Source organism: Cyanistes caeruleus, chromosome 6, assembly GCF_971803275.1.
Source record: "Cyanistes caeruleus chromosome 6, bCyaCae1.hap1.1, whole genome shotgun sequence".
NCBI classification, from domain to species: Eukaryota; Metazoa; Chordata; class Aves; order Passeriformes; family Paridae; genus Cyanistes; species Cyanistes caeruleus.
In genome coordinates this window covers 9,526,296-9,543,832 of record NC_141706.1, presented here as the reverse complement: position 1 = coordinate 9,543,832, position 17,537 = coordinate 9,526,296, and the positions used below count along the sequence as shown (strand labels likewise).

Below are 17,537 nucleotides of genomic sequence, written 5' to 3'. Positions count from 1 at the left end.
CCAACAACTGCTACACTGCTATTGCAAATCTAATCACAGATCCAACAGCTTCACCTAGAACCTTACGTTGCTTCATTAAATCACTGAATAACATACATATCCTGTGTCCTCAGCAAAGGAAAACTCCAAAATCCACTGTCCCAGAAGGGCTGACTCTTTGCAGCTTTTTGGGGATGGACCAGCTCCACAAGAAGGGATTGCCAGCACTTCTGTGAGCGAGGGCTTAAGCTCAGACTTGCTGATAAGCATTTTCCACATGCAATTCAGGTGCATGCAGACAGCTCAAATACAGCATTCTGCACAGTTTGTATCAGAATAGAAATGCTTCAGATGTTAGATCTAAAAATACCTCAAGTGAAGGAACTCCTTTATTGACTGGCTGTGGGTATTCCCTTAGAAGTCGCTCCTCATCCAAAAACTTCCCATCTCTCCCATTGCTTGCAGGCTGGAATAGTCCATAATTCAGGACATCTTTCAAACTCTGGTTCAAAGTGCACAAAATCCGCTGCTTTGCAATCCACACTGAAGCTTCTGGGTTAAATCGAATGCATTTCTGCAAAGAGAAATTATTTTAAGGAGCCCAATTAGTGAAAAAAACATTTAAACAGCATCTTACATTCTGAAATTTACAAATGTCATGAATAATTAGGAATATACACAATAAATATAGAAATTCCATGACAAAACATTGCTGAACAAGAATTCTACTTCAGATGTGAATTGATAATACCCAATGCACAAGTACTGTGAAAACACAGAGCATTTCAAGTCCTTCCACAAACATCAGGGAATACACATATCCTTCCTCAGAGAGAGACCATCTTCATGGAAAACCTGCTCAAAACGGATGTTACAAACTGTTTAACTATCCGCTTGATTCTCGGCTGTTCTAATATCAAATCCACCAAAAAAAAATGTTATCCAGGCAAGAATTATACTTCCCTTTTAGCTACATTTATCTGAGGGTAAGTTTATGGAAGGAATGATAGAACGTGAAGCAAATAACTTGAAAACCTTGACAAAATTTTCCAGTTCTCTGCTTCTTACCAAGCTGGAATTCAGGGACTTGAGGACTTTAGGGATTTTGCCTACACTGCAGTCACTGGTTCCAAGGTACCAGCAGATGGCAATGCCTAGAAAGCAATTTGGTACCTCTGGTGTGCATCCGGAACACACAGTGCTGTTTCTGCTTTAATCCTTTACAGACTTCAATATAAAGAGATATGTTAGACTTTGTCACAAGTAAGGCTGTCTAGGAAACAGCTTTCATTTCTCTTACTTATTTTATATTTCAAGATGTTTTGTGAAAAGTTGTGGGGGGGGGGGTTTATATGTTGAAGGGAAGGAGAGAGGGACACAAGTATTTTCCTTCCCAAACACCCCAGCAGTTACAGTATTGACTGAGCAGTAAGGCCAATCTGTTTGAAATCCCTGTATTCCTTCTGAACCTCACTTGCCCCATGACTCCTACATGGATTCAAACTTCAGTACAAGATTCAGACTCAAACATCAGCACTTTTCAGCAAAACTGTCAGTTACAAGGTGCATAATGAGCTTAACTTCTAATGTTATCCACACATTATCCACACATCCTGAAAGATTACAGTGAGTTTTACTCAAATGGAAAGATAACATTTTTCTCCCAATAAAGTCTTTCTTACATGAAACAAACTAATTTTGGACTTGTATGACACTGTTTTGATTTTAAAAATACAAAGCAGCTACTTCTGATCACAGTTTAATTAAGTCTGCTGGTTTTTAATGCACCTGGAGAATCCAACATGTTCAGTTTTGTTCAGTCTATTCTTGTGTTCTCTGCTCTTGGTGGCAGGAAAATATTTCACAAACTAATCCAGTGAGAGCCCCAGCTGTTCTAGTGATTCATAAGAAACAAAAGTGGACTTATTGTAAAAAAACACTGATCCCATTAGCAATTTAAAATTAAATCAGATCAGTTATGTAAAAAGTAAATCAATAACTGGAGAATTTTTTGCTACCAAAATATTTTACACTGAGAAAAGTGAAACTAGTGAGAAAAGTGATTATTTATGCTTTCCATGGAGCCAGGCAGGATAGAAGTGGAGGTGGTACCAATCTCACAGAGGCAGGTGCTGCCCAAGAGGATAAAAAGGAACACTCAGATGCTGCATAAGGTGCATTTTCCATCAGCCTGTCCCTGGAACTACTCCACCGTGCTGCTTCTGTGTCTTCCTGGCAGCCCTCCAGGCAAGGAGCACCACAGCCGCCCCTTCTATCCTGCAGACAAGTCATTACTTACTGCCACACTCTGTACTCTGAGGAAACATCAGCTGAATCACAGCAGGACCTACACACAGGCTGCTCTAGTTATGAAATAAGGAACAATTCATTAGGCACACATGGTGTGGTGACCACAAGGAAAGGAGGCAGCAGCAGAGTCAAAAAATGGACAACTTTTTCTAATCTTCAATGACAAGAAAAAACAATTAAAGAATAGGGATAGTTTAGTGACAAGGAATTACAGAAACATGAAACAAATATGTTTTGCACTGACAGATACATTCACTGTAAAAAACCACGAAGACCAGGCAAAAAAAAACACAACAAAACCCAGAGTGGCTCAAAGTTACTGTCAAAACCACACCAGGCCCCTCAAAATGCAAGTGTAGCAGCAAGACAGCATGTCAGCACTGGCTGCTGAGATGCAAGGCCTGTGTTTGGGATGTGAAAGCTCCTTGGATCACAGGTGACACGGTCAATTATAATCTTGCATTCCTGCACACTGGTGAGAACAAGTCACTGAGTGAAGGGTAGGATGGGAATCCAGGGAAAATATAACTCCCCCAGCTGAAGGGAAGATATTAATTCAGCAGGAATAATGCTCATGATACAGAATGTCTAAGGGATAATATTTATCTGCTTAAAATCAATCAGCAAACACATCTTTCTGCTCAGCTGTCAATCACACAAACTGTGCTGTTACTGAGGGATAATGGTTTGTACAGCTGTCTCCAAAAATATGATTTCCAGGATATCAAAATATGAGTTATTCATTTCAGCTGGAGATGTTGATATTAAAGATGTGACAGCCAAAAAGTGGGAAACACAAATGAGAGTTAGGCATCACAGAAATAAAAGGGAGCAAGTCCCTCATTTTGGTTTGTGCTGTGTTCGGCTTGATTCTCTCCTGAAACACCGCTCTTCTTTATCAGACTGCACTCAGGAAACACAGAACTCATGAGGGAACAGGTCAGAAAAACCAGTCTGACCAGGCAGTCAGCAGATCACCTGCCCAGATCAAGGGCATGTGAACAGATATCAGCAGCAAAATGCTTCTTTTATCAAACTGAAGATAAAAACAAGGAAGAGCAAACAGAAAGCAGCAAGGAACAATCAGACACAAAGTGGGATACAGAAGAATTCTGGGAAAAGTTGCAAAAGAAAACCTGGAGTGTATATATGAGGCAGCACAGACTGGAAATAAGTAAAAATGAAGGCATTCCAAGGAAAAATGGGACTCAAACTGCTGTTGTGACAACTGGGCTCCTACTTTTTTAAGGTAAAAACTGCACAAAGTAAACGAAGTGTTTTATTGGAGAAGCAAAAGCAGTAAAGGAAAAGATTCTTAATCCTTAAAACCAACAAATAAAAAAGTAAATAAAGGATACAAAAGTATAAAAAGCAATGCAGAAACAGAACATCAAAATGTGGCTCCAACTTAAGATGTTGCTATACCAAACTGCCATGTACCAAACAACATGTTGCATAGAAAGTCCAATATCATTTTAAAAACTCCAAAAGCCAGGGGAAGGAGGAATTAGTAAATGCTCATTATTGCAGTGGAACAGCAGAACAGATGGGCAGAAAGTATCTCAGAGAAGTCTTCAGTAGACCCAAACCCACCTCAGCCTCAGAATTTAATAAAATTTATAGATCTGAGCATTTTGACTTTAAACATTACCCAGAGGAAGCACATAAGAACAGGGTAAAACAAAAGAGTGTAACAAACAACATGTGTTGACAATAAAATGATGAAAACATTCCTTAAAACAACTGGCTGACGGAACTGTTCTCAGTGTCTGTGGCAAAGAGCCACTCTAAGCACAAAACACCATTGCTGTCAGAGTTTCAAGCTAAAGAAGATTTTCTTGACAACAGCTCCTGAAGAGCCAGACTGATTTCACATATAGGCAGCATCAGTTGGGATTTGTTCCTACATGGGCTGGAAAACGAAATGGATACAAGATGACTGGGCCTGGATTCAGACCAAATAATATATGCCAGATAATACAGCCTTTTTACCCACTCTCCTTGAGACCATGGAGGGCTTTCCATGCTCTCCAGTCTCTCAGGAATTTTACTGAGCTCAGGAAATCTTTCAGTCTCTCACTTAAAATATTTTCCCCCTCATATGAGAAGGATGATACTTATTGAATACAGGTCATGCACAGATGCAATAAGAAATTACCATTTCTACCAAGCAGTGTTTTAGTAAGTTGGCTTATCATCTGAACTAAGAAGTAGACAAAAAAATAATTTATATAAGAACTGAAAAGCAATTGTTCTTAAGGGCTCTGTATGAACTTGTCAAGGTTCACATTGTCTTCTAAGTTTCAAAGGAAAATAAAAGAGCAACAAGACAGACTTCCTACAATGAGTGGTAATTTATAAAGTTTTCCATGGCAGCACATCCTACTCACGGTGCTTGGTGCATATCTCATACTTGCAGTGAAATAAAGGCAGTTTGTACCACAGCCACTTCAGACGAGCACTCTGGAAGCTGGGCTAAGGCTTTAAAGCTCCCCAATGGGCTGAATTTTATCTAAACCCCTAAACTTGTCTTCCTTAGAACAAATATAGTCTTGATTATACTCCCTAAAAATCAAAAAAAGCAGAAAACTAAATTATGTTATTTCATACTTCTTTGATTAAACAGACTAATTTTAAACACCTCGTATGTTAAATTAATTATAATTATACAGGAAATGGGGCCTATGTTTGCTCTGGCTTGTAGCTATACAACAGCTCAAACTCTGGTGTTCTCCACAGTTTGCTCTGCTACATTTAATCCACCAATATTCTTGTTTGCTAACCTGAATCCAGGTTTCCCTTTCCTGCACTAAGAGTTTGTGGGCTGATAAATTAAATAAGAAATACATCAGCTGCTTTAGAACTGCTTAAAATGATTCCGTTACTTTTCATGAAAAGTTTATTGAAAAGGAAAAAGAAATACAAAAAGTAAAGCAAAAAAAATGAACAAATGATAAAATTAATTTAAAAATTGTCTTGATAGTGTCAATAAATAACTTATTGATCTAAAAACCAGAGAAATTAAATAAGAGGGCTTCAGGAAGCTACTATATTCCCTGTGGTTTTAATGGCAGAGGAAATGTAGCAAGGAAACCTAGTATTTCCCTTCCATTTCCATGGATCTATTCATTGATAGGGTCACAGATAGAGCAAGCTGGTAAGATCATCAAAAAAGACCTCCAGAACCATACCTGAGGGAACACTGTCAAAACAGCTCTTCCCTGTCAGGCTTCAGCCAGCTCATCTCTATCACTCTAAAAATGAACTTAATTAAGAAAAAAGAAAGAGTTTCATCTGAGATAGATCTTTGATGGCAGCAGGGCATGATGTAGTTCTTACATGTCAGCACAGAGTGATGTATATGGCTCACATCCATAAAATGGATCATCTTGGAAATTTCAAAAGACTGGTGCCACCAGTGAAAATCCGGACAGTCTTATGTCAATCACAAACTTATGAGAAGAGGACTAGAAAAGCCATATATATATATATATATATATATATATATATATATAAAATGCGTAATTTTTTGATTCATTCTTCATCTTCTGATGAGATTATGGATTCCTAAGTCTCTTTCTTTTACCCAAAATCTGTGAATGCAGATCAGAGAGATATTTTGTTTTATGAACATGGCTTTCATCAGGTTAACATATTAAATCCACCCTCTTGGAAGGAATGGTGACTTTAGTTGAGGCAACCAGTCAAATAAGCCACCGGGGTACGAAGCATAGACACTAAAATAAAACATTAATTTTGTCTGTAATATGTCAAAAAAGAAAGTAAGAAAAGGTAACAGATTGAAGCCAGCAAAACTAATCATTAATTTTACTTTGTTTAACTGAAGTGCACTCTGCCTTACCGTTTGCTGCAGGTCAGGTATGATAATTCGAATCACTAAAGTGTTGCTCTGACTATCTTCCATTCTGCTGCTTGGCTTTTCTGCAGTTGCTCTAATTGTGTCATAAATAGTTTCTTCTTTGGAGCTGTCTGATTCAGACTCAACAGAATAGTCAGAGAAGCTTTGTGCCATTTCATCTTCACTTGATGTGGGGCTACGAGGCATGTTAAAGTTCCTTTTCCTGCCAATACAAAGGAGAAAAATAAAAAATAAGTTACAGTTCAAGTCTTCAAAATGAATCAGCTACAATTTTTTTTTTTTTCTTGGAAATAACATGGATTTAACAAGGAAGTTTTATGGTTTTTTTCCTTTTATTTCTTTCTGTCAATTATGTGGGTAGGCAGAATATAAAGGAAATAAATCTGGCTACCAATTTACTAGAGAAGAGGAAGGGCAGGAGAAGGAAAAGAGATTAATAAAAAAGAAGATGATCTTCCTTCCAAGGTACACCCAACCTCCCAAAGGATCCAGAAAAAATAGCATAATTACCCAGTCCCGTGCTAACCAGCACTGCTGTAAACTGTACTAAGAGCCAGGTCTGGCTTTGAAGCCTCCTCCTCCAAGTGAAAAGACATTTCAGGGAATTAATGTAAATGCTAAACTAACATCACCCTGTACATCAAAAATCTGCACAGGGGAGGCTTTCATAAAAGTCAATATTCCCAAATAGTGGAACCAACCAAAAAATTAAATCCTACAGGGAGCCAAACAGACACATGCTGCTCTCTGGTTTGTAGCTCACACAACATGCCTTTAAATGAACACCACCCAAATCTGTCCATTATATGTACTCAGAGTTTAGAAGCAGTTTCAATCTGCAATATAGCTTAGGCTGAAATGAAAGTCATGTTTATTCCAGACTAAAGACATTTGTAATCAGGGATCTCACACTAAGAACAACAGAGCATTTTCCTTCTAGGCTTTTGCACCTAAGAAGAAAAAAGAGAAGAGCAATAGAATTTTTTTTTGTCCCACAAAACTATTACAGGATATGAAAATTATTATTCTATGGAAAAATAGAATGGAAGAAAATAGAATGGAAGAAAAGAGAATGGAAGAAAAGAGAATGGAGGAAAACATCTACAGTGGAAAAAAACTGAGAAGACCAACAATAAACTCTGCAGTGCTTGGACATCATATAATTTTTCAGGGTTAGGAGGCCAGAAAAATGTATTATTATTTTTCTTTTTCTCCTGTGAGTAATCTTCCAAGACAATTCCTCTGCTTTTTAATGCAAAATAAAAAATTCAGTTAAAAGAAAAATAAAATTTAATAAATAAATACATCAATGAAGAGCCATTCACTCTAGCAATTCCACTATCAGCTCACATTTAAATAGAGACAATATAGCAAAAGTGGAGCATGGAAGGGTGAAGTGATTTGACCAAAGTCACTCATAAACCAGGTGACTGTACTGAGGTATCCAAATGCACATTTTCTATACTGATCTCTCAGCCAGATCATAAAGTCAAACAAGAACAAGGGATAAAAGAACATTTTTTACCACTGTGTCCAACACTTTAGTTTAAGCCAATTTAGTTTAAGTCATTCCCTCTTCATTGCCCAGTCACTGTCCCAGCAGTGACTCCAGAGGAGGGACCAAAGGCTGCCACTGTCAATTCCCATTTTAAGGCATCCATATGTTGGCCGAGCAGTGGTGAGTCAGGCCTGAGGCTGGAGGTCAAGGACATGCACTCCCACAGCACATCACATCACATCCCCACATCATCAAGCCTTATTGTTGTTTCTGATTAAGGATAATTCCAGTGTTATTACCCTCAGCTATAATCACTAATGAAGACAAAACCAGTGCATTCAGAAATCTGAAAGCAAGCCAGTTCACAGCAGCTTAATGCAAGGCTCTATTTACAAAGGAAAACTCTGCAGGGAGTATTTCATTTTTTTGCTGCTTCACTGAACTGTAGATTAATGCTGCTCTCCAAAGCACCTTAATTCAATAAAAATCATAAACATTTCTGTGGCTTCTCTGTTTATCTGCCACTGCTAAAAGACATGAACCCAAAATACAGCAGGGCAATACAAAGAATTTAATAGCATAAGAGGTAGAGGCCAGTGAGTGTCAGCATTAAGACATAAAGACCATCATGTGGTTTGTCTGTCCCTAAAGCCAACTGAGAGTGCAATACATTCCAGGGCAGTGGATTCGACAGAGACCAGTAAACTGCAGTTATACAGCAGCCAAAAAAAGAGTTGAGTTAGGAGAAAAGAAGTTCCCCAGGTTTTGGTAAGAGGATTTTCATGCAAAAACTTCCCAGGAATATCTCATTCTAGAATAAGAAAGGGAAATCTCCAGCTGAAGAACCAGTTCCCAGGAATCAAGCCTTTAAGTTTAATAAATAGTGGGACAAAGAACTCCTTGGAAACACATCAACAACACACAAGACACCTAATCTTCTGGAAAATAATGCACAAGTAAGCACAGAAAGGATAATGAAAGTCTGTATCCACAGTGGCAAAATGAACAGGATATGGGCCCCACCAGCACAGTGGAGAAACAGATCATTAAAACATGATTTTTTAAACAAGACTATTTGAATACTAGAGAAACTGGCAATTTGTTTGGTTCAAGTTGTGTGGAGATGGAAGATCCCACCATTTGTTAACCAGAGGCACTGGCTTCCCACATGGAAGATAACTCTTTTAGGAACTGTTTCACTTTTGTCCCAAGGATATTCCAAAAGATTTTTCCACAACCAAACTTATTACATCAGGAAAATGAGGCAGGTTGCCTGGCTTACTAATTAATACTTGTATAACCCATGAAAATATTGCATCCCAGGTTCCTAATTCCTAGCTGCCAATTCATTGGTTCAATATGGCTGAAACATAGATTAGACTCATCATGATTGTCTGTGATGCCTTTTTTCCTTTTCTTAAAAAAAACCAAACCCAAAACCCAACAGATCATAGGATTCCTACAGTTCAACTGATTGTGTTTTGTCTGTGGCTGCTTTTGGTGTAGAGAAGTGCTAGGTGCTGACAAGACTCTCTGTAAATAAATAAAATCAGATGTCATTATCATCTTTGCAGTAAACACAAAATGAAACGTGTCACGCCAACAAGGTTTGTTCCACTTCATGTCCTCTGTCCACATTTCTCAACTCCTGGACACCAAGTGTGTCCCAGATCCACGCACTGTCCTGCCCTGGCCTCTGCACATCCCCTAAGCAAAGCAAGTGTAAGCTGCAGCTGGTTAAACACCCCTTTTGACACATGAAGGCCACAGAAAAGGAGGAAGATGAAAGAGTGAAAGGATGGCTTTAAGCTCCCCTTATTGCTGGACATTTCCCCCAGCACCTTGCCCTTTAGCTCAGCAGGAACAGCAGGATGTGTACCCAGCCTCTGGGGCTATGGCCAGGTGATGTTTCTCAGACCAACAGGCCAAATGAAAGAAGCAGAGCTCAGACTGCTGCCTTCTCTTTACAGATGCTATTTTTAGATTTGTTTTTTCTCTGTCCAGCCCGCAGCTTTCACAAAATCTGCTGGAATTTCTTATTCTGCCATTTGCTGCCACCACACCATTAAGGAGAGTTTGAAACAGTCCAAACCATGACCATCAAACTGCCTTTTTCTCTAAAAAATAATTTTTAAAAAGCCCTACAAGAACATTGTAAAAGGCTGGAATTAAACAGTGCACAGGATAACAAACAGGAAAAAATTCAACTCCCAGAGCTCACTCTCTGGGTGAAAGGTGTGCTCCAGAGAGCACAAACAGACCCAGCAGGGGAAAAACCCAGAGTAGCAACAGATTAATCTATCTTTTGGAGACTTAAGAGTTGCAATCTATCTGAACAACTTAGGCCATAGTGTACTCCAGCCAAACCGTCTAAAGAATTTCTTGTCAGACCCTCTAGAATTCATCAAGGTTGCTGAGACATAAATTATTCTAAAATAAGAAAGAAGAGACTGAGAAGCAGAAAAACAAGACCACAAGAACCAGATAACAGGGGTAATTAAACACCTGGACTCTGATCAATCATATGTCCTGAGAAGTGTGTGCTGAATGTGTGGACTAGATAGAGGCACCAATCAAGTACTGCGTGATCGTGTGAACAGTAGTTTTAGAATCTATTAATAAGTGCGTAATGTAAACAATAAATGGCTTCTGTGTAATCGTATTGGTTCATTGTTCAGAGGTCCTGAGCTTCTGCACTTAAGGTTGTTGAACATCACACAAAAGGAATTTAATAAACACATATGTTTACATTTATTTTTATCTTTGATATTGTAAACTTGATATGAAAGGGTTTAAAATATCATCGATAGGGCGACACACCGGACAGGGGATTTTCATTGAACATCCATGTAGTATCAGATAAACCCACAATAAAAACTATGTTCGAAAATCTTTGGCATAATTATAGCTCTGTATGATTTTTGTGGACCCTGCAAAGTACCAAACCCTCCTGGTCTTGTTTGTCCCTAAAACACAGCTGAGGTGCAAGAACCAAATGTCTTGTCCAAGGCCACCAAGGCCAGGTCTCAGAGCAAGGTTTTGAATTCAGGGGTCACTGGCTCCTAGTCAAGATAAGACCAATCTATTTTTATATAAACACTCATTTGCACAATAGCAGCCCTGTTGCCTGCAGGGAGAAGCTCTCCATACAGCTGCTGTCAGGCCAGTTACAATATCTGTGGGCACTGTCAAGGGCTAAGGCCATGAACCAGACTGTGAGCAAAGTTTGCTGGGAGAGGAACAGTCACTGCTAGAAAGAGGGATTTAGTAATTAACTCTGAAGGAAAACTATTCAGGAAAGGGATTTCTGTGTAAAACCAGCCAGAGCTCTCAACACTTGGATTCTGTGGCTTTATTCAGTATTATTTATATCAGCTCAAGAACCAGCTTGACAAGGTACTAAATTAAAATGCTGGAGAAGATCAAACATTTTCTTTTCTAATTATAATGATTTTTTTTTTCTAAATGGACTTCAGACAGAACTGAAGGTGGGGGGTTGAGTCCCAGCACACCATGCATTTCACACCTCCCCATGGCTGGGCAGAGGTCATGCAGAGAAAAATTTGAATTGAAGACCAACTCCAAAGGGCAATTTGCAATTTGATGGCTTCAACCTCCCTCTGCACTCCAACTTTAAAGCTGGCAGTAACCAGCACTGCCTCCCCAAAGACAAGCTCACCATCCTTCTCACCCCAGAGCACTCCATGCTTGTTCCCAGACTGCTTTAATACAGCGAAGCAAAACAAAGCACTAATCCAGGTCAAACTCCAGCTTTTTTTTTTTGTTTTGTTTTTTTTTGGGTTTTTTTTGTTTGTTTGGGAGGTTAGTTTCAACATCCAGCATGCCTCTGAACTGGATCACTATGCAAATGTTTGCAAAAGCAGCAGGAGAATATTGGCACAGGGCCAGAAGTGAATGGCTGCGGCTTGAAAAGGGCAGAACCACTTTACTCAAAGGCAGCATGAATGTTTGCCAGCATGGAGTGGATCTGAGACACCACTGCCCAAGTGACAGGAAAGAGATCTCCATAAACAGAGCTATCTGAGCCAATGGAAATGTTATCAGCACCCAAATTCCACAACTCCAACACCAGGGCAGAGCTGAAAGCCACGGACGCAAAACTCAGCCAGGCAAATGCAAAACCAAAAAGAAAATAACTACAAGAAGAAAGACAGAACATGCACAGGGAGTGCTAAACAATCCACAGCAAAACCTCAGGGGAGACAAGGCACTCGGAGCTCCCCTGTTCTCCCAGCTCCACCAGAAAGGGACAACAACCCCTCTGATTACAGCTTTATTCTCCATTCAGCAGTCCCTCTCTTAAACTCACTTCCTGGTGATGTATTTTTGATAATTTTGTTAAATAACTGAAACACCCAGATAAATATGTTAGAAGATGAGTGCTGATACTAATACTACAGTAGGAGAATGATGAGCAAAAATTCCTCCTGTACTTTTCTCTGAAACTGCTGTTTCTCAGTGTGACATCTCATGCTTCCAAACTAAATTACTGACTGGAAATCAATATTCAAAGTCAATGATCATATCCATTGGTTCTCATCAGAGCCACCAGGAGATTTTTACTGCTGTGTTAAAGAGCAGATTGATGCAGCCCTTGATTTCTCTCCTGGGTGATCAGTGCAAGTGTAGAATTGTTTTGCAAAAGGGCTCAAGAGTGAGGCTTTACCCCACCTATTTTTTTTTTTAGGAAACAAGAAGAAAATTGTGTGGAGAAATTGTTGAACCTGGCATTTATATCTGAATTCTCTTGTTCTTGTACATTTGCACTGACTTGCCAAGAAAAGCCTTAAATGCCAACATCATATTATTAAAGTGGGTCTGAAAGCAGGTGGTTTTTTTATTTTAGTATTTTTAAACATAAGTACTTCATCATTATCAATGCTGCATAACCACAAAATCTACACAAGCATCCTATTTCTGCAAATACAGGGTAGTTTTTTGAGTTTCTTTCATTACCAAGCAGCTTTGGATGCTAAATTTCTCCTTTGTTCTCTGTCTCCTCTACTTAGCATTTATTTTCCCTGTAAACTATTCAGCTGATCATGGTATCTCCATGGAAAGGCTGAAGTTCAGCCAGGCGGATGTAAAGAGACATTTTGGGGAATGATAGGTACAACAAATGCAGGAGACAAGCAACTCCTTTTGCTGAATGAGAAAGGCTGGAAGACAGGCAGAGAAAAAAGAAGCTTCTGAATATCTGAAGTGGAATTTTAACATGAAAAACATTTCAAGCAGGATTTCAACCTGAGAAAACAGAACCTGCTGGCAGGAAGAGGAACCAGGTGTAAAGATTTAGCACAGGGTGGAGCAATAAAATTAGTTACAATGTTTAAAAATGTTTAAAAAATTATTCAAACATATTAATAGGGGAAACATAGCAAGTATTTATAGATGTTAACCAGCACAGGGAAGTTTGCATTAAAGGCCAACTGCCTCTGGCAATATAAGTTCTTAAGTGGCTTCTTTTAAGCCCCTGCAAGGCTTCCAGAGCAATTCTGGCTGACCTTTATTTAAAGGTCCTTCTTCCAGACAAGGAATTAGGCCCAGCCCCGTGAGCCCCACAGAGGTACCTTCCAGGCTCTGTTCATTTCTACAGTTGTTTTCAGCATGGCCTCTAGTTTTCACATTTATTAGAACTTGTGCTTCCCAACAGTTAGACAGCAGTGCTCTTAAGGCAATCTTTAAATACTCCTTGCAGTGGAAACTATAGTTTACTTGTGGCAAAATAATAATCACTTTGAAATATTAAATAAGATCCTACAGAAATTACATGTGCTTAGTTGTAAATACAACATTCAGTTTGAAAATTCATCTGTTTAGTATGTATTGATCCAGAATTCTAAACCACTTTAAACAGATGATAAACAAAACAAAAACAAATCAAAAAAGCTAAATAAGTAGCAGCTAAATAACTCATTCAAATAGGGTGGAAGACAACAAAATGTTTTAGGAAATGCACCCAGCACATTGTTCTGGATACATGACTTGCATCCAAAAACTGCAATGTCTTCTTGGACTCAACATTGCATTCATGAGCAAAACAACAGCCAAGGTATGAAAAAGCAACATGAAACACGGAAAAGTTTATCATTTTATCCAATTCCAGATACAGAAAGGCATTGCTGCATAACATGACAGCTTTTACATAAAATATTACAAACAAATTCTTTATTGTGAAGGTGGGCAGGCACTGGTTGCCCAGAGCAGCTGTGGTAGCCCCATCCTGGAAGTTTTCTACAACAAAATAAACTGCAGATGCACTGACTGAAAGAAAAAATTCCCCTTCAGTTTTCCAAACCAAAAATGCTACAATGTGAGTAGTTACGACATGTTCTTGAAGCAATGTTTGAGTATTACACCACTTCAATTTTTAATAGTCACTGTCTATTTCTAAATAGATGGATAAAATGGTCATTTTAAGGTGCCCATTAAATTTCCTTACCAAACAGAAGCATGTAGGGCAAGACATTTTATCTTTCAGCCCTTCTGCTCCCAGCCTCTGCTTGCACTTAGCTACGTAAATATCAAAAAGATTATGATATGTTGGAAGGGAAAGGACATAAGAGAATTTAAAAAGATTTACAACAGGAGTCTGGAAAAAATCAAAGCTTGTTGAACATATTTACCTCCATTTCACATCCCTGATGGACAAAGCAGCTTTGTTGCTTGTTAATTTGCATTTGATGCTGATCAACCTCTTTCCTCCTTACCCATAAAACATTTTTTTCTGATAATTCAAATACAAACAGCATTAAATGTTAACAGAGAAGCACTGCTGGTGTCTTGTTATGTAGATTAGATCAAGCCCTGAGAGCAGATAAAGCAGATTCTCTCTCCTCTTTGCAGACAGGTTAGCATTTAGAGTTTGCTATGAAGTTTAACCTGAATTTTCCTCAGATGTGATCCTGGTGAGGGCTACTATGTCATTTTATTTGCTGTGTTGACAGAAACAGTTTCGTTGTTTGCTTTAGTTTAATCAATGGAATAACATGCCAGCCAAAAAAAGGCAAAGCTTAAAATATCACAGAATCACTAGGTTGGAAGTAACCTTCGAGATCATCGAGTCCAACCCATGCCCCAACACCTCAAGTAAACCATGTCACCAAGTGCCAAATCCAGTCTTTTTTAAACACATCCAGGGATGCTGACTCCACCACCTCCCCGGACAGACCATTCCCGTACTTTGTCACTCTTTCCGTAAAAAACTTTTTCCTAATAGCCAACCTATATTTCCCTAGGTGCAGCTTAAGACTGTGTCCTCTCAAATAGATGCTCTGTTTTTCTTATAAAAGGACAAGTTATCTTTGGTTGAGAGCTGGTACAACAAATAAAATCTATTACTGTATCTCCTTGTGTATGTTGGGGATTTTTTTCTAATTTAGTTTCAATGAATTTATTTCAGCTTCAACTCAGCAGGAAACACCCCTTGAGGTTTGCAGAGGACACCAAGTGTCTACAGGTGGGATTTGGGGGTACAGAGCTCAGACTCCAGGTCTGCTGTTCTGGGCCAGTCCTCTGCCAAAGAGCCTGTAGGGGGAGATTTTCCCTGGCCTTCACATCAGCTTCATTTCTTTCCTTAATCCAGGGGGAAACAACAAACAAACAGTGACCCAAAAAGGATGGAAGAGAAACGGGGCAGGTGAGCAGCCCTTGGTTTAGCCAAACTCCAAGTACTGCAAGTACAGCCACATGCCTTGTCCTCACCATCCCTCTGCCCATCTGTGTCTGTCTGCAGTGAATATTCCTGTTTGCCAGGACTAAATAGTCTCTAGGCTTTTCTTAATTGCAGAAAAACTTCCCTTTTTTTTTTTTTTCAGAAGCAATTTTGAAAAAGGAACTCTGCTGACCTTACCTGCATCTTCCCCGGCTATTTTCCAGCCCAAGGTAAGCATAATTTATACTCCAAGGCTTTAATTTACACTCCAGCCTGTGATCATGGCACAACCAAGGACATTCTTTAGGGTTTTTTAGATGAAGGTTGGTGATGGTAGACTGGAAAAAATTTCTGCAGGCTTAGAAAGGTTAAGTGACCTGCCAAACTGACCCAGGCAGCACAGTGACTCCGTCGAATAACTGAGAAATAATTTATTTTCTTGACCTTTGATATTTTTGATTCAGTTCATTATACAGATACGATACTAATTTCTACCAAATTATAGCCAGACAAAAATTAGGCAATCAACCCAATTAAACTGATTAAAAGAGCCAGTTCCCTCATTGATTACCAAGGTTTAATTATTACCTTCAGTAAACAGCTCAAGAAATAAAATATCACTTCTTTGGCAAGAAGAAAACAGAATGAGATCCATGTTTGTGACCATTCGGCAAAAGAAGGGAAACAAAAGATAGGAAGTTATTGTGTCAAAATCCAGATTCATAAACTCTTCCAGTTTTTGGTATTTAAATTTCAGGTTTAGTTTGGAATTTAATATTAAAAATAAATAGCATGCTAAATCACCCAGGGTTAAATGCTCGCAATATTTTTAATTCAGACACAGTTTAGGATACCAGCAAAGCTGTTTTTCTGAAATATCCCTCTCTCAATGCAGAATCAAAATGAAATCAGCCTCCCTGGACACAATGACCTGGATTCTTTGCTGTGCCTTAGACTCAGAGAATCACCAAGTCATTTGGGTCACAGGGGTCTCTGGAGGTCTTTATTTCAACCTCTTGCTCAGAGGAGGTCCAGCAATGAGATCTGCTTGGGTTGCTCATGCTTTTATCCAATCCTGCCTGGAAAATCTCACTGAAGCCAGCTCTTTTCCAGGCTTACCTCATCCTCTCCTTGCAGGACAATATTCCAGCCTCCTTTTCCCTGGTGGCCCCCCTGAACCTGCTCCAGTTTGTCCATATCTTTCCTGTTCTGTGGTGGGTCCAGATCTGGAAACATGGTGCAAGATGGGATCTGAAGAGTGTCAAGTCACAGCTGGTACCATAACTTTTCTCCAGCTGGTGACTGTGCAACTTAGTTTATAATGGAGATTCAGTCAAATTTCAGCCACACCTAAGTTTCTGGATTCATTTATACCTCTTTACAGTGATTTTTTACAAAGTGTATTTTCTACCTGTCTGTGTAGGTCTCTAATTCAGTCCCAGGTAACGTAAGGCCTCAAATGAGGCTGTTGGAAAACCAGAAATACTTTAAACAGATTTCTTTCTAATTTACTAGATTTCATGTTGATTGTACTCCTGGAAGTCCTAATTAAGTGAATTCATTACCATTTATAATTTCTTGACAGCACACTTTGGAGATTTCAACCATGGAAATTATCACAGTCTAATCAAGATATGCAAACTGAATATAAAAGCACTTTCAAAAAAAAAAAAAAAGAAATTTGATTGAATCAGGATAGAAAATAATCTTAATGAGAAAACCAGCATCACTTACACTCCAGGCATACTACTATCACTTTCTGCCACAGAGAAAGTATTCAGGAAAAGATTTTATTAAAAGTTGCAAAGGAGCTATAGTGGATTTGACAGAACCTTTGTGAAGGACACCCACGTGTAACCATGACTTCCCAGGAATGACAAGCAGTAATGCCCAGGAACACTGTGCTTGGAAAGGCTCCTGGGTTTCTATAAAACTGGGGGCTGGGATGACCCTGTAAGAGGCACCCCTCACTTTGCTCCTCTGGTGTCTTCAGGTGGGTTGCTGGTGGGAACAGCTGTGATGCAAAGCTCATTTCCTGATGCTGCTGCTGATGCTGCCAAAGCTAACTGTGTCTGCACCTGGTCAGAGGGGAGGAACAGCATCCAGGCAGCTCTGTTCTCCCTGTAATGCAGCTGAGCAGGGAAGGCAGTAATTATGCCCATCATGTGAACCAAACTCTTCAGGACATACTCATT

At 39.2% G+C, this 17,537-nt stretch overlaps 1 protein-coding gene across 9 annotated transcripts in view; it reads right to left on the bottom strand.

Moving 5' to 3' along the window:
* The window catches only part of SHANK2 (SH3 and multiple ankyrin repeat domains 2), a 276,108-nt gene that overhangs the window by 237,128 nt on the left and 21,443 nt on the right, over positions 1 to 17,537 (bottom strand). For all 9 annotated transcript variants that reach the window (XM_086894900.1, XM_086894897.1, XM_086894895.1 and 6 more), the window contains 2 exons: positions 6,152 to 6,371; positions 350 to 553 (listed from right to left, as the gene is read on the bottom strand). In XM_086894900.1, coding sequence (XP_086751026.1) covers positions 350 to 553; positions 6,152 to 6,355 — 408 coding nt within the window. In that variant the 5' untranslated portion in view covers positions 6,356 to 6,371. The remainder of the gene's footprint in view (positions 1 to 349; positions 554 to 6,151; positions 6,372 to 17,537) is intronic.